Source organism: Botryllus schlosseri, chromosome 14 (assembly GCF_051294905.1).
Source record: "Botryllus schlosseri isolate E-star chromosome 14, Bs_hap1, whole genome shotgun sequence".
Lineage (NCBI taxonomy): Eukaryota > Metazoa > Chordata > Ascidiacea > Stolidobranchia > Styelidae > Botryllus > Botryllus schlosseri.
Genome location: NC_137249.1, coordinates 8,142,845 through 8,167,521, shown reverse-complemented (window position 1 = coordinate 8,167,521; position 24,677 = coordinate 8,142,845). Strand labels below are relative to the sequence as shown.

At 41.7% G+C, this 24,677-nt stretch overlaps 2 protein-coding genes across 4 annotated transcripts in view; one reads left to right on the top strand and one right to left on the bottom strand.

The window, feature by feature from the left end:
* Positions 1-3,674: 3,674 nt before the first annotated feature.
* LOC145455106 (uncharacterized) lies at positions 3,675-8,948 on the bottom strand. The gene is made up of 8 exons (XM_080333059.1): positions 8,666-8,948; positions 8,524-8,601; positions 8,303-8,465; positions 7,797-8,208; positions 6,684-6,822; positions 6,217-6,305; positions 5,690-6,118; positions 3,675-5,513 (listed from the first exon to the last, which is right to left on the bottom strand). The coding sequence occupies exons 1-8, from the start codon at positions 8,932-8,934 to the stop codon at positions 5,041-5,043; spliced, it is 2,052 nt and encodes a 683-aa protein (XP_080189185.1). The 5' UTR covers positions 8,935-8,948; the 3' UTR covers positions 3,675-5,040.
* Positions 8,949-12,974: 4,026 nt separating this feature from the next.
* The window catches only part of LOC145455099 (A disintegrin and metalloproteinase with thrombospondin motifs 9-like), a 32,552-nt gene continuing 20,849 nt past the window's right edge, over positions 12,975-24,677 (top strand). The window contains exons 1-15 of one of the 3 annotated variants that reach the window (XR_013920276.1): positions 12,975-13,546; positions 14,293-14,711; positions 15,313-15,469; positions 16,532-16,803; positions 17,649-17,738; positions 17,797-17,921; positions 18,358-18,398; positions 18,461-18,566; positions 18,804-18,953; positions 19,327-19,471; positions 20,409-20,555; positions 20,612-20,757; positions 20,819-20,882; positions 22,035-22,301; positions 22,373-22,595. Coding sequence is in view for 2 of the 3 variants with exons in the window: in XM_080333048.1 (XP_080189174.1) it covers positions 13,237-13,546; positions 14,293-14,711; positions 15,313-15,469; positions 16,532-16,803; positions 17,649-17,738; positions 17,797-17,921; positions 18,358-18,398; positions 18,461-18,566; positions 18,804-18,953; positions 19,327-19,471; positions 20,409-20,555; positions 20,612-20,757; positions 20,819-20,882; positions 22,035-22,301; positions 22,373-22,595 (2,662 nt within the window). In the remaining variant the exon portion in view is untranslated. The remainder of the gene's footprint in view (positions 13,547-14,292; positions 14,712-15,312; positions 15,470-16,531; positions 16,804-17,648; positions 17,739-17,796; positions 17,922-18,357; positions 18,399-18,460; positions 18,567-18,803; positions 18,954-19,326; positions 19,472-20,408; positions 20,556-20,611; positions 20,758-20,818; positions 20,883-22,034; positions 22,302-22,372; positions 22,596-24,677) is intronic. The other 2 variants (XM_080333049.1, XM_080333048.1) reach the window with 2 other exon arrangements.

The following is a 24,677-nucleotide window of genomic DNA, read 5'->3' as shown; positions in this document are numbered from 1 at the left end:
AAAAAGGTTGGTGACCCCTGTATTACGCTATCTCGCTATTACAAGTTTGTACATGCTGGTTGTAATATTATAGTGCATTTCGAAGCCATTACCGACGGCAGTTAAGGGCATGTTGAAGGTGTTTCGAGTCGTGACTCGAGTCACGGTTTTCTGATGGCTCGACTTGACTCAAGTAATTTTCTCAAAATATTGAAATGACTCGACTCGTGTCAATCTGTGTATTGAGTCGACTTGGACTCGAGTCATTGCGCATGACTCGAACCAAGTCATATGACTCGTGACTCGGACAGCCAAGACTGACATTTCATTGTAATTCTGAAGAATAGTAAAGTAACCACACTATTGGGATTTCGTCTATTGGTACTGGTATACTTGAAAATGCGACCTGAAACTGCTAAAGGTGAGGAAACTGAGTATATTATAAATGCGAACCATTCGATATCACCGAACAGAGTTATAAAAAGTGGGTTTAACAAGACTTTAACTGGAAACTGAGCAGTCAACACAATGACTTGGACTCGGACTCGAGCTATAATACCGTGACTCGGACTCGACCCTCTGCTCGCTGACTTGGACTCGGACTTGGCTCGGTGGTGAATTGAAAATGACTCGACTTGACTCGAGTCAAAACAACAAAAGTGAGATTAACTTGTGACTCTGAGCCTTGTGAATTGGTTACAACCCTGGCGTATAGACCTATGCATCTTATAATTTCAGTGTACAAATGTCAAAAGGCCACAGTACCAGATGGAACACTGTGATAATAGTAAATTAAATAATATAGTAGGGTTACCATACCTCCTCTTTTAAGAGGATTCGTCCTCTTTTTTGACTTTTATGAAAGTGTCCTCCGAGGACGCCTAAATGTTTAATCAGCACTGAAGTAACGCTGCGCTAGCTATTTCGGGAACTGAGTCGTAATGTTGACCCTTTTTTTAGTCAACCAACGAAAGAGCATGGTAAAGAAGTGCGTTTTGGGGGAGTCAAAACGAAGTGATGACCTTTTTTTAGTCAGGGATATCTAGATATCCCGGTTTTTAGTCAACCGACCACGAAGTGCAAAGAATTCAGTATTTTCCTCCGGTATTGCAACTCTGAAAATTTGGAAAAAGTGTTCTCTTTTCAGACTTCCAAAATATGGTAACCCCATATTATAGTGTAACTTACCCTTGAACGTGATACGTCAATTTAACTCACAGTGAGTTCCTGAATTGTATATCATTTTTACCGGTAGGTTACACTTCATTATAGTTAGACGGCAACCCATGAAACACCGAAGATCACCTCTTGTGGTCACCGCATAGGTATAATAAACTGCCACAAGAGAGCGTTGGAGGTAAAAAATTGTGATCGTTTTAGTATAGTTTCAGTAATTTCCATTTTTGCTTGCTTATTACAAAGAAACTTGAACTCTTTAAAATCACACCAGATAAAAAAAGACGCTATAGTAGCGATCAAGACAGTATATTAGTCTCTATCATAGGTTTACCATATTTTGGAGTCGGGAAATAGGACACTTTTATCAAATATCATATGATCGACCGAAAAGATCATCGCTCCATCAAATATGCCGGACCTGATGTGTGGAACAGTATCCCGCCGGCCATCCGACAGTCGACGAGCATGTCCACATTCAAGTCGAAATACAAGCAATTACTACTAAATAAATACAGTCCATCCTCAAGATTACCGGACCACGACTGACCTATCGATCTCGCTTCCAATGACATGCCGCCCTATTTCTTGTCGCTTTCTTTTTCTATACTGTATTCTTTACTTTCATTCAGTGTGCATGCCTCCTCTTTACTACGCCTAGGCCAAGGTGGGTGTCCGATTCCATTGACAAATCCAAGTCGCTTCGACATCTTCCTGTCTATTCATTGTATCGCATTTTTGTGGTGTATTGAACTGATAAAATTGCTAATAAACCAATGAAATCATAAAAGTTAGTTTCCCGACATTGAAAACAGCTGATTTTGTTATATTTAATGAAATCTTGTTTGGTTGACTAAAAAAAGGTCATCGCTTTGGCTCGACTCCCGAATTATCCACTTTCTACGTTACTTCTGTGCTGTTCACTAAAAAGGGGGACATTTTTCAGATTGCATACTCCCGCGTAGCCCGCCGTCTGTATTTTGTTCTAGTTTTAGTTGTAGTTGCGAGTTTTAAAAGTTGAGTAGTTCTAGTTCTAGATGCGCTTTTCAAAATCCAGTAGTTTGTACAATGCACAAGTCTGTGCATTTTTGTGTTACCCTCTTGGCCCATCACAGGCGACGTATCGCAAATGAAAATGAGTAATTTTATTACCGACAAATTGATGAAAGTGATCTTTTAAGCAAAATGCCAGAAAATCCTTCTAATTTTCGACGAAGCAAGTTTCCTCGCAGTTTTGTGTTGGCAAGTAATAGTAATACGCCTATGTTGAAAATCAATAAATTTTGATCACAGATTACCAGAACCGCCGTAGGCCCCGCCAGAACCATCTTTCATTCTACGAGCTTTTGAGAAAAGGTTCACATATAGGGTTGCATTTAAAACAAACGGTGTTTTAAAACACTTTGTTTAAAACATGTTTTAAACAGTGTTTTAAACAAATGTCTTTTTTAAAAAAGCAAAATTGTGTTTTTTTCAAGTTGTAAAATTATGCCATAATTGTGTAAATACTTTCCAAAAAACATATTGTATGAGCCTACCGACGATTGCCACCCGATAGCCGACGGTGTCCGGTCAATACCGAGAAAACCATTACCGAGAATGCCATTACCGAGAATGGACACCACCGAGAATGGACATTACCGAGAATGGACACCACCGAGAATGGACATTACCGAGAATGGACACCACCGAGAATGGGCATTACCGAGAATGCAATATATGCAATGCAGGCATGTTATGCATATGCACAGGTCGTGTGTGTGCATCACGGCGTCGCCACATTCGATATCGATGCTCAGGTATAAATTTCTCGACAACGTAAGTCCCAGTAAGCTATATTCTTGACATTGGCCATTCTCGGCAATGTCCATTCTCGGTGGTGTCCATTCTCGGTAATGACCATTCTCGGTAATGTCCATTCTCGGTAATGTCCATTCTCGGTAATGGCATTCTCGGTAATGTCCATTCTCGGTAATGGTTTTCTCGGTATTGGTATAGAACCATAGCCGACGTATATCCACATGGGATGGTTGGAACCCGCAAAATAGTCGGTTCAACAGCAATAGTGCTGGTATTTCGCCAAAGCCAGGAGCTATATTTACCCTATATTTTCAATTGTCAATGTCAATATACTATGACGTCATAATTGAATATCCGAGACGTTATGGCTTTTTAAAAATTTGTTTACAGCGTAGCGATGTTTGCCTGTAAAATATTGCGGATATACCGAACACGAACGTGAACAGAACGTTCGCACCATCCTTTCTCAACACCGAGGAAACTGGCCACGGTTACCAAATTATATATTTGGGTAGTCCTCGGTAGTTCTATAATCTGATGGTGTGATATCACATTTCTTCCGTTTTGTCTGTACGAGACACCCGTTAGTATATAACGGTATTGCACTATACAGATAGCGTGTAGTTTCGATATGACCCTATTCACCAACTAAATGTTGATGTTTTGACGTTGTCTAGACATACACTCGCTTCAACGAATCGCTTAACTGGACAATGTGGTCAATTAGTCATGCTCCAATGTCGTGATGACTTGCTCGCATTTAAAATAACAGAAGTGGTGTTTCAACAATTATACATATAGGTACTGTTGGTCAACGAAAGCAAACCAGAGCATTATAAAGAAACGTACACCGATGCTGCAAGGTTGAGGTAATGCCTGAAAATTGTTGAGCAATTATAGAGTGCTGTGTGTAATAGGCCAAAACACGATTTGATTGCGACAATAAGCTAAACCGGCATGCATTAACGCATTCGTATGTCCATTCAAAAACGGGAAACATTACTGAGATTTTCATTTCTAATGAATGCACCGCCATGACATTGATGATATAATTCAGATTCTCTACAACTCAATTCATGTGCGTTTTCTACACGTACACATATTGAATAAACCACCCAGATTTACCGAAACTTCAAGCCATCTAATAAGTGTCGTAACGTGTCTATTGAGATTTCAGCCGTTTAGCAGTTAACATCGAATTCACGATTTTCTCCAGTTGAACCAAAAACACTGACGAAAGGGTTGAAAGTCTCATGTTCTCGGCCTGTGTGACTTGTCGCATGTAACTAGGGTTGCATTTAAAACAAACGGTGTTTTAAAACACTTTGTTTAAAACATGTTTTAAACAGCGTTTTAAACAAAGGCCTTCAAAATTTTTTCAAGTTGTGATATTATGCCATAATTGTGTAAATACTTTCAAAAAAACATGTTGTATGAGCCTACGGACAATTACCACCCGATATAGCCGACGTATAGCGATATGGGATGGTTGGAACCTCAAAACAGTCAGTTAAACATTAATAGTAGAGATATTTCGTCAAAGGAGCTATATTTACCCTAACTGTCAATGTCAATCCACTATGGCGTCACAATTGAGTTTCGTGACGTCATGGCTTAAGAATGAAAAAAACATGTTTTAAATTAGGGCCTTGTTTTAAACATGTTTGTTTTAAATTGATTTTTGTTTTAAATGCAACCCAATACATGCAACATGTTTGCCTGTTGTAATCTTGAAAGTATAGCCTATATTCTTTGCCCCGTAACTGACTTCGTTAACGAAAGACACAATTGTGCCACGCGTTCACAACGGTCCGTTTTCACTCGTTCAGAGAATTTGTCGGTAATATCACAAGTATGTCCAAAGTACATTGGAAAGATCTGCCTTTTTACCGGTAAACGTAAACTGCCACGAAATTTAGATTCGAAATACAGTTCAGGACAGATACCATTATACTTCGGGTTTACTGTATAGCAGGTGTCAGTGTATATTTCGCCTAATAACGCTTGGAGTTCGCGGGGTGCTTGGCACTCTATGCACCGCCCCCGGGTGATATTCCTCTCTTTCTTCGTCTGCCTTCAGAAAATTTATATCGCACAGTAAATTGGCTCGTTCGGAATGGAATCGCTGACGTCATCTTCTTTGCAGATCGCTGGTAGCGGGATGTTTCTAGAATGCGATCTAGACGACTTGCTATCCATCGATTGGTATGAAAAATGCGATGGGGATTCGTGGATGGTGTTTCGCGATTTGGGATTCGGCAAGCTCCTGTTTGAATTTTCGTGACTGCGACGCGCGAACGCCCTTGCGGAGGCGGCGTTTCGCGCGTTCGACTTCGCGTCGAACACTTCTGAATAGTCGTCTTCGTCGTTGTCGCAAGTTGATTTACTGTATGCGGCGTCCCATACGTCCGCGTACGCGCTGCCGTTAGAGACTGTGTCTGCGTCGACTGGTTTGGCATCCAGTACACTTGCGTAAGCTTGGAATTCTACTTCAGCGAGTGGCCTGCTCTGATCGTTGGCCGCTACACGTGAGTGGCTGTCGTCGATTCCTCCACGGTCTGGAAAAGTTGTTTATTAGATTTCTAGGAGCATGTATTGTACAGTGTACATTGCACACATCGTGCGTGCGGTAAAACCACAAGTCAATCTCATAAGTTGGCACGTTTTCGTCTTGTGCACATTACGAATTTCGATATGTTCCAACTAAATTTGCATACATATTGTAACTACTTACCACGAATATTCCCGACAGCAGCTTTCTTTGTTAACATGTTGTAGTCAACTTTAAAGTTGTTGTTCTTCGGCGGGGGTCTAGCCGGTGCTTTAGATCGCTGTAGCGAATTGTACGCTTGAGTTGAGAAGAGGAACGTGTTGCTGGCTGGCCGTTTTGGCTTGCTCGGCGTTGATTTGTTGTCGCCATTAGCTTTCGTTCTGCGGGAAGTTAAGCTTGCCGATTTTGTGTCGTGAGTGTGTTCCCATCCGGAGAACGCATCCCCAGAATTCTGCAGTTCGCCCGATTGATTAGCAACGTCTGTTTTGCCCGCTTTCCCTGCGCTGAATCGAGAGGGCTTTGTTTCGTTCTTTTGTGACGTATCATGGTCTTTTCTCATGTGCGGCAGCGATTGAAATTGCCCGGGTGCAGTCCTGTCGTTCTCACTTCTCTCTGTATACAATACATGTATGTTACCTTCACTATGTGATCTAGATTCTGGAATCATGGATTTTACATTTTATTCCAATAAAAAATACGCAAGTGTTTACCGTCGTAAGATGGAGAACTGTTGCGATTTTCTTCGTCTGTTGGCATTTTGTCGCTCTTTCTGTTCATCATCTTTTTCGATAAGTTCGATCTTTTGTTGAAAGTACAAGTTTAGCATTGATACTTGGGATGACTCTGGTTAATTTAAAATAATTATATTTTTCTTGTAATTATGACGTGCTATAGTTTTAGATTAATAGTGCGAATCTTTTCTCGCCCATCAACATCAACGAATTACATTGTCATGGACTCGGTGATCTCGTGCTTAAACAAGCTTAAGGTTTCTTTCAATAAATTTCGATTCCCATTCATACAATTCGTATCATATTGATATTAAAGTAAATATACAATTACCAACCCAACACTAATCGACAAGTCGGTGTTTGTGGTAGTTGAGCAGTATGCAGTTGTACGTGTATTCATTTTGCGGGATCATATTACATTACGCAAAAAATGTATTCAAATCAACCTTCGCGATTCATGCTCTGACTGCTGACGGTTTGTGCTTTTTCTCCCTTCGGTTTCACTTTTCACACTGTCGGCATTGACGTATTTGCTTTTAATTTCCGATTCCTCGGACGACGTCTTCTTGTTGGTCGAGTCTTTGACTGTAAGATCATATAGTTAAAATATTTATACGACTAGAATGGTGGAGCCATAATATACGTTGGCACAGAGGTTTTATGGATATTCCCTGATCTTGCTGACTTCCTCGCGTTAAATTCTGTAATGCGTCTACCTGCACCTGTTTGATAAGCAGAGTAATGAAGGTGGTCGCAAACCCAGTCAAATTCAATTTGGGATTCGGATTTATTGATCGCTTGCGGGTCGGACCAGTGAATTAATGCGAAAATGTTACCTCCGAATCAACGCTCGCGTTGGTCTGTGGGATGCTTCATTTATAAATGTCCACGTCCAATCTCCATGTCCATATATACAGATCATTAAGGATCTATTCTTGCTACTCCTTTACTAGCTATCGATAGAAATAGTAACATAATTAGGCGATTGAATGCTGCTGGAAACTACTAAAACAGTGTCTCATTGTCATAACCAGGGCTGCTCGAAATCAAGAGTGTTCACTGTATAAGTGTTACTCATTATAATGTCATAACAGCATGGATGATTAGAAAGTGCAAATCCCACACTGAACTAAATAATGCCATTTCTTTTTTCATGTATACTAAACTCTACGATCGTTCCTAGATTCAAAATAAATGACCACTCAATCTGTATTTCAAACAGCTATAGCAAAATGCAATGACGTAATCATGTCTCGTACTTCGAAAGGGCTACATGACATGAATTTTGACTTGACTCGTGACTTGACTTGACTCGAGTCCCCTCCAAAAATCGAGTGACTTGACTTGACTCGAGTCAAAATGTGCAATGGCTCGATATGACTTGTGACTCGAAGGCAGTGACTTGATCCCAACACTGCCATAAATACCACAAACAAAACAACTGGTAAATATAGTTAGTAATAGGAAAGGGTAAAAGAATTATCGTTGAGGAAGCGCATATAGCAACCCGAGCATACTGATCATATTGAAGGATAATATATGTTACACTCTGCACATACCTTTTATCGGAGCGATAATGACGTCAACGCCACCTGCCTTCGTTAACGACAGATCACCGGCGTTGTTGGTCGCGAGAATTTGAGACGCCGTGATTTGATGATACTTTGCATACCCCGTATTATTGGGTACGTCTTTATCGGCAATTGTTGTCAGGCAGCTGTTTGCCGATACGGTCGACTCACTGACGCTACGGCCTTTCGAGTCACTGTTTTCCCGAACACTCCGTCGCAACGCCACGAGCATGATAGACACAAATATCAATGCGACGCAGAAGACGCCAGCCAGAACCGCCAGAATGATGAAGATAAGATAGCCTTGACTCGACTCAAGCCAGCTTGGATTGCTGTTTACATTCTTCGCGGGACCGCCAACCAATGCCGGATTTGATTGTTTGCAAATCACTTGTTTTTCCTAAAACATAGAATTGCGCGTTTTGTCGCTATAGGCTCGATTTCTTGTTATCAGTCGTGCAGGATAGATAGATACAACGACGCACTGTCCTAACCTGGTAAAATTCGTCTCGCGTTGCATTACAGTACGATCCAAGCCTTCCATCGCTAGAATAACAAAACCGCGTGGCTGTGGCAGACACTCCATTTGAGTTGCAACCATCGTCTGTAAGCCAGGGACCCCATTCTCCACTGCAAAGTATTGCTTTTTGACACCGTCTGCACATGGAAAATTTATCCGAGTTATCATAACTTTGTAAATAGTCGGGTGACCAACCTCATTTGAACACGATAACATTCATTCCGACATTGTCGTGTGCGGTGTTGTATGGACTCGAAGCAGCTCTGAGGGGTCCTGTAATCACATCCATCCATATCATACGTAGTATCAGGCAAGCTGGCAATCGCTATTTACTCACCCTCTTTCACACATCGACCACATTTCCCACTCCGAATTTATCGGCCATGTGCATTTACAAGATTTCCCCGTTCTGAGGTTCAAGTCAACATTCAGTCTTTCAATCATAGCTAAGTGCTCTTGGGGCGACAAAATATTCCGCGACCTGACTGCTGACTTGATCTCACGGTCTCCATCATTCTCTTTGTAGCTGCCTTGCGCGATTGCTACGCCTATGTACATGTACAAGCAGCTACCGATTATCAGCAGTGCTCCTAGATGAGGTTTCATGACTTCTGATACACCTGTAAAAATGTAAGCGTAACAGGTAAATAGCGGTTTGCGATTGAGCCAATAACAGGAAATACGGGGATGATACGTCAACCGCATTGCCAAGAGTAGTTCGTGAAGGGATATCATTGTAATTTTGGAACATGCATTCAGCATACAATATGCTATGTGAGGTGGATTTAGTTAGCAGTGAGTCTCATATCGCCACTTGGATAAAATGATCCCGGCATAGTGCATTCGAAAATCATTCATTGTTCGAAACCTTAGAATAGCTTGAATTTTCTTTATGAAATGGAGATCGTCCAATTTTCGTGATAGAAATCACTATGTCCGCGACGGAAATGAGTTGAACGTGATAGTCCATCGATTAGCTGCGTAACCAAATTGAAAAGACTACAGGCGACAGGCAGACAAGTTATGTAAGTTTTGCCGTGTTGAATGTTTGTAACAAACCAAATACATCGGCCGATATATCATTTGAGTCTTTCTACTTGTGTGTGTTACGTGTTACGGGGCTTGAGTAGCACGCTTACGTTTTCGCGTTGAAATCTGAAACACCTTTCATTGTGTTTGATGTTTGATGGTTAAATTATCAATTGCCAAACTGAGCAATGGGTAAGGGACAGTTAACTTAAACAAAATATGTCATGATATCAAATCGTATGCTACCATAATAAGCAATCACACATTATTCCTGACATGGATTGAACTAAGGTAGATTGATCTATATATAATTCTACAATCAAATTAAAATACAAGCAATTTGTACTGAATCAATACTAGCTGCCCTCAAAATTATCGGACCACAATCTGACATATTGACCTCGCCTCCAGACACACACATGCAGCATTCATTTTTGTCGCTTACTTTTATGTTAGCCTTACTTTTGTCCAGTGTGCAAGCCTCTTATATACAAATACATGCTGTAGGCCAAGGTGGGTGTCTGATTAATAGCCAACTCCAAGTTGTTTCCGCACCTTCCTATCTTATCATTATATCGCAATCGTGAGTGATTTGATAAAAAATTTGATTCCATAAATTGATTTGATAAAAAAAATTAACAAATTGTGATGATGATATGATAATTCTACATTATACCTACGTTCTACTGCCTTCACATCCATCACCTAGTCCTAGTTATTGCAGTCTAAATTTAATAATTATAGTTGATTGGTCTGCTGATAGAGCATGTATGCCAATGGTACGGATAGCATGACCTCATTTCCGCCAATGGCACCGATACTTGTAGTGATTATCCTCAATTTCTAGTTTCGGTACGCATACAGTATACACCAGACATGGCTCGAACATCAATAATTTTGGATCAGTGGCATATACGGGCTGTGAAACGGAACTTGACCTTGAACAAACGTTCATGAGTCTTTTCCAATGCGTCACTGTCAAGAGATTTTGCGGGGGCCGACTTGTGAGAACATCGGTGATCTCCCGCACACGATCCCCGGGTTCTTTGAGACCCAAGTTTTTTTACTTGAAACATACGTCGATATAGTAGGCCCATAAGCAACTCGCCTATATTCATATGAACGTCGGGAAATTGGTGAGCTCTTAAAAAGACTCAAATCCTTGAATCAAATGTGAGGTATACAGACCACGCACGGCCTTACGCAATTAGGGTACTAGATAGTATATATTAGCGGGAAAACAATGCCGTTTGATTCACTATCAGAGTTGGCAAATGCAAGACTCCGTCTCGTCTTTAAAAATTTAATACAAAACTGCTACGTGATTCTATTTTTACTGTGAATCACCGGGCTCAACCTCTTCCGATATATATGTTCTTGAACATTTGAGAATTTCACCGATATATGCGTTACTCAATTATTGTGGAATAATCGCTCATCACCTCAATATCCACTCAACAATTTCCTCGACTGTAACAAAACTTGAAACTGTCATAAACTTAAAAAGCCGGATTTCGATCAGTCCCGAAAATCATTTAGTCTTTCTTCGACGTTATCATATCATCGCAATTGCGCCATGATTTATTGAACCATGCCAAAATTTCAAATGCACTAATCAATAGCGATAGCGAAATTTCTTCCGTCGTCTATATGCCGTCGTGTCTGACGCGTTTGCGGATCAATATCAGAACTTTCCTGTTTCACGATGTCCAAATTTAAGTGACATGAAATTTCCAAAATCCAAGAATCCTATCGCAAAAGGTAATCGATCCGGTAGCAATTAGATATATAGAATTTAATTTAATTCAATTCAATTTATTGCTAACAATTTCATCATTTCAATACACCACAAGAGTGCGATACATGAAGGATAGGAAAGTGTCGAAACGACTTGGAGTTGTCTTAGAAATTTTAGTACCGAATCGAATAGCTCTCTACTGCAGTTGTCAAGATTGGAAATGTGTTCACTGTGCGGAAATAAATATCTCGCAGTCACCACTAGACACTTTGTAAATTATCGTATGCTGTCCAGTGTCTGTCGATCAAAGTTACATTCGAAAAGTCATTTGTATGAAAAACGTTACTTAATTTCAGCAATGCTGACATCTAGCGAATCGCGACACAATGGCGCAGATATAAAACAAGGTTGCAACGCCAATTCCTTCACACATTCTGGAGGTTTATCTCGGCTCCTCATCTCAATCCAATCTACCATACTTTTATTCGGCAGCTCGGGCAAGTATCATATAAACTAAATGATTAGCGTTCCTATGTAAAATAACCATTATGTGCATCTTACAAATACAATCACTCTAGAAAACTAGATGATGACAGATGCTAGCTAGTTATTCGGAATCAATTTAACCATGGCAATGCGTACAAAAGTTGGTCCATCGATATATTTCTTGGGCGTAACGTATTGGAGGCTGATGATATAGTGTAGGCTGCCATTCATAAATGAGCGAAATGTAGTGTATCATGGCCTAGTAAAACAGTTTTAGTAGGCCGTGAGTTTAATAACAATTAGTCGAATTATATAAAGAGGCTTGGTATGATTTTTCTTTTATAATCCGTTCTGTGACTTAATCACAAGAATCTCATCAGTCACGACTTAGTGTACTCACTACTCAGTTATGCACCAAACTCACGCGCCCATCAGTCTCGCACCACTTTCATTTTCAATTCAAGCTGTAATTGTAACAAGGATTTATAATCACCGATTTAAATAATATGATATCCTAACTTCTAATAGTAAACTGAGAGTCAGGTTTTTCCCAGTGGGATTTATCAAGTCCAAGTTCAGAAGAAAGGTTTTATAAGAAACTCAATGTGGCATAATTTATATCTTATAATTATCACCTATGGTGTCTTAGGCCAAACTCTTCGGGTACTAATATTGTTCAGAAGTTTTTTTGCGAATTTCCATTCTCTTGCGCGTGTTGACGTCTCCATATATCAACATGACACACATTTATTTCGTCGATATTTAAATTTAGGTGGCATGAACCAAGGTATGGCTAATTAAGAGGGCGCCAAAGAGAACACAGGTTTATAATATTTGAAAACAAAAAAACAAATTTATCATAGCATAACGAAAATATTTCATACAACTCTAAACGCAGTCATATATGGAAACAAATGCAATCTTATCAACAAAAAAATATTGTGGATATTGTGGAAGAGCTATACGCAGCGGTTGCAACAATGCAGAGAGTAGATCATTACTTCGTAATCGATAGTACAGATTTACTGTCGAAGATAAAAGCAAAACAATCTCTTAGGGGGGGCTGTACCCATATCGCAATAAACCAAAGTCGAAGTAGGCTGACATGCCATGATGTGAGCAATTTGACTGTCTCTAGTCGGATGGTATACCGGCATAGATCTCTGATTTGCCGCCATCGAGATGCAACGACCCGTGTCCAACTCGCCGGTTGCTTGTCATGTAACCGAAATGCATGGCAAAAGCATTGCTCATTGGCGAGAGAATATTTGGCTTGGCGTAGTGAAGAAGTGAGATTGTGATGGTGGGTGAGATTCCTGATAAAAAAAAACATCGTACGTCCCAATTGTACAATGTAAATTCCGTGCGTAACTCACTTTCACAGTGGTCCATGCTGCTAGTATGTGTGCCAACCTTGGTGACCTTTCACAACAAAATCCAACGAGACAGGTTGCATTTGTTTTGATTGACAAGTATCAGCGCTGCAGGTAGTTCAGCGAACCGTGAGAGTGTAAATGGTTACAACAGGAGAGTCGATTACTTTACAATGTCTTTTCAATTTAGTCACCAGTCATTAGGTTTGTCGTAGTATGTCTAATGGATATGCGAGCCTGTGAGGGTATGAATGAAACATCGGATACAGCAGTATTCTATCCATGAGCCGCAGGAGGCATCTGGATGTGAGACTAGCTACGCAATCAGGACTACAAGGCATCCTTCTAAGCGCCGTGAGCGGGGGCTTGAATCGGTGCATGATCATCGGCAAAGTATGTTTCTCAACTGTTTCGATACTCAACTTCACGAGGGGGATGTACGCCGTGTTCTTCATCAACCTGATTTTAGTAAGGTCAACCACCTGTGATACTAACGTGTATAGGTCTTTGAAAGATATTCATGCGAATAATCGAAGACACGCCGAAACAGCATTCAGTAATATCGACGAAGCGAACACGGGATCTGCGAAAGGTTAGTTTCCATTTCCCACGGCAATATCCGCTTTTTTGTTCACGAGTGCAAAGCGATACGATCCGGGTACTCGAATTTCTTTGGGTCCTAACAATGGCCTTAAATCGGACGAGACCGACATCATCCTGACGAGACGTGAAATTGCATCTTACAATTGGTCAGGCGTCGATTGCACTGGAGCGCAAACTAAACACTTGTGTTATGTTATGTCACATTACAATATGCTCCATCTGTCAATACCATACAATAAAGGTCGCAGGTTAGCTGTATTTTTCGCGATAAAATAAACAAACTGGCGGGAGGTATTTCTTCACTTTTACTAACTACATCATGCATACATGCCTGAAGATTTCCTTTTTTCGGATGCTATATTCAATTTCCGAACAGGATAATAAGCCTTCGCCAATGTCCGTGAGTCAGATATGTATAAATATCTTTTTACTATAAGTATTCCGGTTGGATTAATACATCCAGATCCGACTATAGCAAGTCCGATAATTTATTAACAGCAAAAAAATGCGACCTATAATTAAGTGTTTGGTGCCGTTTATGTGTAGGCCACTCGAAATGCATTCAATTCAGTGAAGTTTCTATACCCATTACCCATTCTCGCGCCAACCACCGAAATCCACATTTCACTCTGTGCTGGGGGCCGGTCTGTAGTTGAAGCTGTCGGTTCGGTGCGAAAAATGGTTACCAATACACGCATTTGCACACCTATACGGTGTATTTTTGTATTATTTCAGACCAATGGTTTGTCGGTTTTGAGGAATACGGCGTAACTCTACCAGTCAGGCTTCACCATGACAGTGGAAAACCGGTGGATCACGGCTTTCACTTTCTTCCCAGAAGTATTGGGAATTCGGACATCCATTCCACGCGCCACGGAAGAAGGCGAAAACGACAGACCAATGACGATGACACTTTTGATATCCACCGACCGCTGGTGGCCAATTACTCCGTCGTAGCTTTTGGCGAAACGTTTAGTTTCCATCTTGTTCCCTACGCCGATTTCATATCTCCCACGTTCACCACCGACTACAGGGGCGAAATGTCCACCGGCGTGGAACAAATGCTAGAAGATGCGCCGCGACATTGTTTTTATTCCGGACACGTCGACATCGAACCTGATCATAAAGTAGTGGTTTCGCTCTGCGGCGGGATGGTAAGTGGATAAATTCAAGGCAAATTAATTCAAACTGCATTAATTCGCGCGGTGTTGAATTCGTACGAAATTAATTCACAGCTTCTGTTGCATACGTCTCATGCGCATAAGCTATATAAATAGACCGATGCAAGTCATTACGAGAGTACTGCTGCAGCTTCAAACGACTGCTGCCGATTTACATTGCGTGCGGGCGATGCCACCTGCATAGACAGGTCATCGCGCCGCTTTTCTGAAGTATAACGCCCATCCTAATAGCACATGAGCACCAGTCTGCATTCCTTCAGCGATGCAACTGAATTTTATAGGTCAGGAGTTCGCCGAAATTACCGCTTGCCACACTTCATTAGGCTCGAAGCTTAGTTAAGAGGGTTAAAAGTTATTTTCGCATGGAAGTGTGGTGCTGATTGCAATTAGGTCTACTCGTTTCAGCGAGTTGCCTATGCTATTCTTTTGATGAAGCGTGGGTCTTTTAATGAAAATTGAATCTTATTTCAAGTTCAAACAAGGTTTATTTTGCTTGCGCTGCGAATCTGCATGACATGACTTCGATTGTACAAAATGTGAGTTGAAATCGAGCTTTCTGCCTCTTTCGAACTAGTTTGGAGCATTTAAAGTCAACGGTACGGAGTTCGTAATAGAACCGAACCACTCCAACTGGTACCGTGACGACGAAGTTGGCGCCAAACTCCACCGTGTTCACAGGCGAAGGACGTCATCGGACAAGCAAAGATTTGGAGATATTTGCTCAAACGACAGTAAGTCACCGAAGCGTGATGTTCAAGAGCGAATCATTCCTCGCGATTTCATCACCATATTTAATAACCCAGTTACAAGAGACGATGATTGTTTGTGCAAGCTGATCCATCTCCACTGGGTGAGATATCATAATCAGATATTGGGGTCGGTGTTTCAAAGGGTGTCACGGATCGATCGTTATGCAGTGGCTTGCATTTGCTGCAAACCGCCACTTCGGCAGCGCGAACGTGCGCGATTTCTAGAGCAAAGGTATCTATTTGATGAGGATCGGCATACAGTCGGCATTCTATGCTACCATGTGCGTGTGCGTCACGGGCTTTCTTATCAAATATTTTCCAGGCCAATTGACTCGTCTTCAATGACTCCTTATCTGCATACGATCTGCAAATGCATTTGTAAAACCTATGCCTACAATTGTTGTACCACTCGAGATAGCTATCATTGTAAATCAATTGGGTGAATCACTTGCAATCAGAGGGGTTTCCGGCGGGCTAATCGAGGTGAAAGTCCGCGTTTTGACTAAACGCGACAGAAGAGTCGGAGACAAATCGAGAAGCGAGATTCGATCTGATGGTTCTCACCAGTCGCGCGAACGCAAAGGTCCGTTCGGATATTTTAATGGCATCAGACACCTCAAATTTCGACTCATTATTTGTATCGCGTGACTCAACAGACGGCGATAATTTCCTGGATTTCAGATAGGAAATACTTGGTGTCGCGCGAAATGGCAAAACGCAACATTAGTAAACTTAAATAAAGTTGCGTGTCGCTGATCGCTGGTTGGGTATAGGCAAATTTGCGGTGTCTAATTCGGAGAATTATGCTGCCCCTTCATCCCTACGCAGCGGCGATATCCTACCGCTGGACAATACCACGATTGGTCAGTGGTCACACCACCAATGATTGATAAATATCGCTGTGTTAACAGCATATTTCCTTGCCACCAAGGAAGAATAATTTCGATATAGTCGGATAAAGATTGAACTGTAGTTCGCGAGCTTCTTGGATGCTATCAATCATATCAATGGTATGAGATGGATCATAAGAATTTCACTTTGCAGGACTGTCGGTGGACGGAAAGGAATCAGCTTGGTCTCATCTTACCGAAGCCCTCTACCCCACAATTGTAGACTCTCCTAAGAACGAAGCAACTGGAATCCACGGCAACAAGTCATCGAGTGCCACGGATGACCATGGCCAGTCTGGCATCGCTCGTTCCCGGAAGAAACGTCACACCTCGTACGCTAGAAATGTGGAAGTAATGATAACAACGGACCTCGATTCCGGCACAACTCACAATCTTCAGCATTATATTTTGACGTTAATGGCAGTTGTGAGTATACATTTGCAGCGCTAGCCTTGCAATTTTCGACATTATGGCCTTAAACGTACTGACCCATGTACAGTACACCGTTGCTGCGCTTGCATTACGCCGGTTATAAGATAGGAACTTCTGCGTAATCTTGTTACGGTGTGGATTAGCTGAGCTGTTATCAGATGTGGGCGGGATAATTCAGAATTTAGGAATTTGAGTGATGCTCTCGCGCGGCCAATTGCAAAGGGGAGCGGACTATTGGCTATAAACGGGTCTACATGTAGTTTTCAATACACGTCACAATGGCGCTACATCGTAACGGGAGAATTTTGAATATAATACCTGCCGTCTACCGTGACTCTCCAGACTTATCGTGTAAGTGTCCTAAATGGCGTGGACACAGCGAGACGGAACAGCTCACTGCATTTGGGTCACGGCATACTTTCCATTTGACCAAAGGCAACTTTACGGCCATTTTTGACCGGCTTGCCGAGCGCTAAATTCGACGAACGGGTATCCTTGTTGCGTCATAATGCCAAACTAGATCACAATGCAAAATTCGAGTCTGATTTTGTGGGTTCCAGGGTCATGAGCAGAATAAAATTTATGTTTTCGTTATCAGTACAGCGGCAGCTTTCCATTGATATCAGTTTTAATAAATTTAGCGCTCGGCAAGCCGGTCAAAAATGGTCGTAAAGTTGCCTTTGGTCAGATGAAAGGTGTGACGTAATCCAAATGCAGTGAGCCGTTCAATCTCTCTGTGTCCACACCACATAGGACACCATGGTGTAACTATATGCTGGAATGTAATACGGAGTCAATGAATTGCTTCTAAATAAGCTAACATCACTCAATTGTCACAGGTTCATCATGTCTTCCTTGACCCGAGCATTGGCAACCGAATCAACATAGTATTAGTGAAGCTCATCGTCCTAAGTGATGGCAGAGGTGAGGTAAGGGATAACTGGCGATATACGCGATCCACCTGTTTTCATTATTTCACTCATGCAGGTCGGGCCTGCGATAGTAGAGAACGCCCATGAATGCTTGAGGAATTTCTGCGAGTGGCAGGCTGATGAAAATGTACACAACGACACGCATCCGCACCATTATGATACGGCGATTTTATTGACCAGGTGGGATGTGACAACCAAGCTGTAGGGTGAAGGGATAGCTATTAGGTAGATAGTGGGTGGGATTTAGGGCGGAGTTTTATCAAATTATGGTGCGCTCTCCTATACGGAGAAGTAGGTTTGGTTTTGAGAGTTACAACAAATATAATTTGGTGCGATCCGGACTGATAGTAAATAAGTTCAGATCAATCGAGAGATTACACTACTATTGAATTAGAAAATTCACGAATCCAAAGCAGGGTGGTGTGAAAGTGTAATTTGATTTATGCGCTTTCGGTGCAATTACCTTTATCGGCGTGGTCAGTAAATACTGCGCTGCATCGTCAGCAAACTTGGGAAATCAAATTATGAAATCATAGCATGCCCGTAGTTTTGTAATTAGACTGAAGTCAGCATTGTTACGCCTCGGTATCCTATTTCCACTCTACAACAATTTTAGACGCGACCTCTGCAGAGCTGATCATCATTGCGATACTCTCGGTGAGTATGTATATTTTCAACTTCATGTTTCGGTCGTGAAGGTTAACCCCTGAGATTAACAGGCTTAGCGGAACTCGGTACGATTTGTGATCCGATGAGAAGTTGCGCTGTGATTGAAGATAGCGGATTGCCTACGGCGTTTACGATAGCCCATGAAATGGGGCACGAGTAAGTATTGTTGTTAGATCGCTGTCTTGGTTAATTATGCAACCGAAAGACCGCACTATGCAATTTTGTATTAAATCATCGAGACGTTATGCTGCAAAAGCGACAAGTATGTCTGCTGGTCAATCAGAAGAAAACAGGAATGAATGCACCACTTTACAGCACTATAGCTCTCAGTCCGTTGTCGCAAATTCAAATTCGTATAATGATCTAATTAAATGACGTATTTTTGCCTGCCAGGTTCAATGCTCCGCATGACAACAGTGACAAGTGCCGGACGCCTTCCGGGGAAATAGGAGAGCTGCATGTGATGTCACCGACTTTGGACGACGAGACCAAGCCATGGTCGTGGTCGCCTTGTAGTGCGAAATTCATCACCAGCTTTCTAGAGTAATCTATATTCACTATTCCTATATGAAACAACATACTCTGGACTTTTCATCAATACCATACCATTAATTATGAATTAGGCTATACGTGTTACGCATTATATATGTGTGTGTACGTGTTCGCATTCGAGTCCTGTATATTCGTTATGTGTGATGCAGTGCATGGCATCCTCAACCCCCGACATTCCAATAAAATCGCAATTTCGTTTTTCTAGCAACTCCATTTTATATGCTGTGAGTTCGCAAGTGATGAATTTTACTAACCGAGGTGCATGAAAAAGCTTTAAAAAATATTTGTGAACACTGAACAATGAACATGAACAGTAAACAGGCAACATAATTCAAACATATAGTCACATCTTCAACCCTTTCAGCCATGGCAACGGACATTGTCTCCTCGACCCACCGCCTCCAAGACGACTTCCTCTGCCCTTGGAAAATCCAGGAGAAATCTACGATATAAACCAACAATGTAGTTTTGTTTATGGAGAGGGCATTGCGCATTGCGAGTTACGCGGCGTGAGTATATACTTTTGTATATGATCTATAAAAAGACGATCATGGTGGTAATATTATGCTGATGTTGCGAACTTGTTATTCTCTATTCCAACCGACGTGGGAAACTCACCTCTTCTTTATAGTATGAATGTATTCATTATGTTTGATTACATATAAACACAAGGTGCCGCATGTATTTGCACTCCAATCATGCGGGGCAATCATACGTATGATTGTTGCGCCGTGCGTGAGGAGAAAGTTTGTCGCTATTGTGAAAGGCAAGACCCTCTCGAGATTGTACTCTACATTATCTACAATATATTGTACAGCATCAAAGAAAAGCTTGGGGCAAGCAACCGAAAACTTCCTGGTGCGTAGGAAGTCAACGATGATAGGCCAACGAAATGAGTGGAAACTCAATACAAAGCATCGCGATTGTCCTTAAATGCAGCAATTTTGTTGAGAAGAACTATGGGTGTGGGTGTCTCACCGCCTTGCGAAGTTGTTCAATCAACTCTGAATTCGTTTCCGATCCAACAGACGTGTTGAAACGGGTGTAAAGTAGGCGTGTAAAACTGCACTTCGGTCCCCGTGGATTTTGGCATTAAAAGGTTTACTGTACATACCTGTAAGATACCGTCGTCACGTCGATACGGATGCCCGCTATGCCTCCGCACAAGTGGTTGGGGATTTTTATGGGTATAGTGGGACGTGAATATTACATTATAGGATGGAGGGCTGGGGTCATATGTATAATTGGTCTAATATAGACAGTAATACTCCACTCAATAGTGATATGCATCGCTACGATTTTCACCTTTAGGCGATGTTACGATGGGGAATGGGGTTACAGAGCTGTATTTTCAAAATACTAATTCGTGATCAGAAAGCGCTGTTTCGTATTAGTGGAAAATGACTCAAAACCACAAGTTTTCCCCTGTTTCCCTTTTTGGTATAGATGCGTGAAGTGACTAATGCGTTGAAGGGTCGTGAACCGGCGATAGGTTTGTGCTCAAAGCTTTGGTGCCATCGGAAAAACCGAACGCACGGCTGCATAACGCCGCACATGCCTTGGGCGGATGGCACGAGGTGTGGATATAAAATGGTAAACATGTCAAAAGCTTCCGTTAGCCTTTTCAATAATATTTTATTCTTATGTAGTGGTGCCAAGAGGGCAAGTGTGTTAGAGAAAACCGCCACACCCACCCTCTTGACGGTGGCTGGGGCGACTGGAGTCGATACGGACCCTGCTCGAGGTCTTGCGGGGGTGGTATCAGAATTGCAGAGAGGCATTGTAACAACCCGGAGTGAGTGATATCAGTTGCACCTATATTATTGTCGCATTACCTCACTTTTATTTCCACTCAGGCCAGCCGACGGTGGTCAATATTGCGTTGGAAAGCGAAAGAAATTTCGATCCTGCAATTTGCACGTAACTAAATTTTTTACTTCGGAACCGGCGTTTTTGTTGATTAGTATGCAAGTGTATGGCGTGTCGAAAACGATAGTAATGGCCATTTGCAGTAGTAGTCCAAGTACAGTCATTCATGCTGCTGAAGTAGAAGTAGAAGTAATGACATGAATTTCTACTCCATTTCAAGTCGAAGTAATTATCTTCAGAGTACGCCATAACTACTTCAAGTAGAATTAAAATGTGTCTGGTCTGAAAAGTACTCCACTAATATGTCTTAAGTTTATTTAAGTCTACTTAGAAAGTAGAAAGTACAAGTAGTTTGACTTTAAAACTGTTGAAGGTAGTCTGAAATGTATGAAACTTGACAAAATGAATAAGTAGTAAAAGTAGATAACACCCACTTACATGCTTTGAAAGATAGAAGTATACTTCTTTTGGCCAACCCTTTATTCTACCGGATTTGTGTTGCATTTCTGCCACGTTGATTCGTTTCTTTGCGGTGTTTGATATTTACAATGTGCCGTATGAATGGGTGCTGGTGCATTTTCAGTTTTATTCTTTTACACAATGAATGCTACAACATCATGATCAGTCTTGAGTAGGTTTGAGGATAAATGTGTGGAAAATAAAAATATTGTAAAGAACTCACTGTTATGACTGACATATAACGTTGGATCAACCTAAAAAGGCCATAAGCTCCAGCGTAGCATACGTGTGCAGTAAACAAAACAACTTTTAGGTGCCGGCTGCGTTTTCCACGACAGGTTTTGTCAACACATTGACCAAAATAAATCTCCAAGACTACTGTAACTGGATGGAAATTTGAATTGGCAAAAATATTTCCTCAAGAGAGAGAGGGAGAGATATTCAATTTCGCTTACGCCATCGAGATGCTTTGGCGACGGAGATGCGATACAATCTTTAGTAAGGTCATCTAGTCTGCACCCCCGTATTTTCCTCACCCATGCTCCTGGATGCTGAGTGGCAAGCATGATAGCTGAGGATACCAGTTTTCGACTCTGTGGTCTGAGCCGGTCGGGGATCGAACCCTGAATCGAAACTACCGACCAAGAAGCCGGACGCGTCACCGCATTTTGCTCACCGAATATATGTTGCAACAATGTGTGTGTGTATGTGTCCGTCATTTCTAAAAATGCGATGTTTTTCTAGGAATGCCCAGTTCCTTCCGATTTTCGAACCGAACAGTGCAAGTCTTTCGACTGGTCAAAACAGCGCTACAGCGCCCGTTGGGACCTTCCCAGTAACGTAGAATGGATCGCCAAGTACGACGGCATAATGCCGGAGGACAGATGCAAACTGATATGCCAAACTACCGATACCACAAACCCCACATGGTACGTCCTAAAGCCAATGGTCATCAACGGAACTCCGTGCGGACCCAACACCCACGACATGTGCGTCGAGGGCATGTGCCAAGTAAGAATGCGAAATAAGTCATATTACTACAAAAACAGCGTTGCTTCAACCAACATTTATGTCAATGTCAGGGTGCTGGATGTGATCATATATTGAGTTCCGACACAGCGGTGGACGATTGCGGGGTTTGTGGCGGGGACAACAGTGCTTGCCGCACGGTGAAGGGGATTTTTGAGCGCTCGAACCGCGAAGGATATCATTTCGTTGTGGAGATACCGGCCGGTTCTACTAATATCATTATCGAGCAGAGATCAGCATACGGCTTGCGGGAAGTCGATGACAGCAACTACCTCGGTGGGTAGCTTACGTTGGTTTGGTTTCGTTATAGTTTTTATTTTCATCTTCGCACATGTTGGCTGTTTTGATAAAACGGTGCTGAATCTGGAATCGCAAATTCGTGCTGTTTGCGCAATTTACTGGCTTTGCATGTGCGCGCAATTGCGATGAAATTGAATTCGCAAGATTGCGTGGTTTCATTGGAAAAAATGATCAATCGGAGACGGGGGAGCGCAATCATTCCCCTTTTAGCAAGCTGTTAGTTTGAAACCAGTTGGAAACGCGTTTTCTTAAGTTGACTTTTGTTTCCAATGTAAATAGGAATGAGTAATTAGGGTCGCGTATATTTGAAATAGATTCTAATCCTGACTGATTGGAATCAAGCCTTTCTAATACCGAATCATAGGAGTGGTTATTCGATTTCTTGCTCCTTTGTCCTTGTCACACGTCATTAACAATTTTAACGGTCGTATCGAGTTGCGAGTTGCGCACCTATAGGGGCTGCAGCATCACCATGGGGTAGCTCGGTCGAGTCCGATCGAGGTTGACTCTAGATTCCTTTCGTATGTTTTGGGAGCTTTCCAGGATCCTGATCGACCACCTATCAGCGTTAGTGGTGTCTTGCAAAAGCCTATAGAACGAACCTGGGCCGAAAGTCGGCATTCTTGGAATATACAATGATCATTTCGGCCTGATGTAAGATGACCAATGACATTGACCTATGATAAATGACCATAGACACACCAGCAACAAAATTATATCGGCCCGCCGCCTGCGCGTCTGTGTAGGCCAGGGGTGTCAAACATACGGCCCGCCAGACGATTTCATCCGGCCCGCGAAGCAATTCTGAGTAGAGTGAAAATTTGTACCAATTGATGAGATTTTTTTCCAGCAAATACCTTCATTAAATATTCGCTCAAGGCAACAAATGCCGAGCATGTTCATAGGCCACATTATAGCCACCCGACTACGGCGTTGTGCTTTCATTCTCTCAAATTCGAGAAGGCAAAAAGTGCAGACTGAGTTGAAAGTTTTATGGAAAAATAGACCAAAAAGTAGCTTTGCACAGAAGTAAAAACGCCAATGCAGAACCGTTATATGCAATTTACATGAAAATATAGTAGTTACATAAATATATAAAGTGCGTGGGGAGAGTAACCCGACGTGCGATCCAAATTCCTACGCCCGCGTTTACAGTTAAATATATATTGTATTGCTCACAGCGCATACGCGTGGCTAACGGCAGATTGCGACTATCGCCACTGTTCTATCGGCTCGTTGTAACAGGACAATCGTTGTATTTTTCCTAATACAATTCTTTACGAATAAAGGTGTTGCAACTTGCTGGAATATATAATCCCTATGATACGTGTATTGCTCAGAGGTGGTCAAAGTAGTCAAGAAAGCTACGCAAGTAGAAGTAGAAGTAGCGACGAAAAAATCTACTCAAGTACGAGTAGAAGTACTTCTTCCATAAGCAACCTAAAGCTACTTAAAGTAGAAGTACAATTGACTGACTTTAAATCTACTCAAGTAAGTAAGTAGTCGTTAAAACGATCGTAATTCGTTCGCATGGATTGTCAAAAGGTGCAAATTGAGCTATGCGAAAGGTGCCGAGCTTGATTCATATTGATGCATACCAGGAGGTATCCAATTTTCGACAACATAAGCATTCGTCCCCACCATGGGATGAAAATGATGGTATTGATATGGAATTGCGATACTAATCCTCTGTTTACTCGAATAGCACGTTGTAGAAAATATCATGGTATGGCGTACTCCTCTATATTATAAGGCCCGTGGTTTAGTCGAAGAGCAATAACGGAGAAGTTGCATAGGATACGGTGTAAAAACGTTGCGCGATTAGTAAACGTTAATAAAAAATATGGTGGACCGTAGAAATGCCATATTGTGTAGCTTTATTTCCGGAAATTAAAGGTATTACTACAATTGCTTTTATACTTCAACATGTATGTTATTCAGACAAAAGAACTGATATTAATTAAAACTCAAAGTATATGATACTGGGAATTGAAAGCAAAATAGAAATACTACTTCTAAAAGAGGGAAATGTATTTCATGTCTTTAGAACATGCAGAA

Coding starts and splice junctions, on each gene's coding strand:
- LOC145455106 (XM_080333059.1), bottom strand. CDS start 8,934: ATGAAACCTCATCTAGGAGCACTGCTGATAATCGGTAGCTGCTTGTAC. Junction 6,823..7,796: donor CATTATCGCTCCGATAAAAG/GTATGTGCAGAG, acceptor ATGATCTTACAG/TCAAAGACTCGACCAACAAG. Junction 5,514..5,689: donor TGCTGTCGGGAATATTCGTG/GTAAGTAGTTAC, acceptor CAACTTTTCCAG/ACCGTGGAGGAATCGACGAC.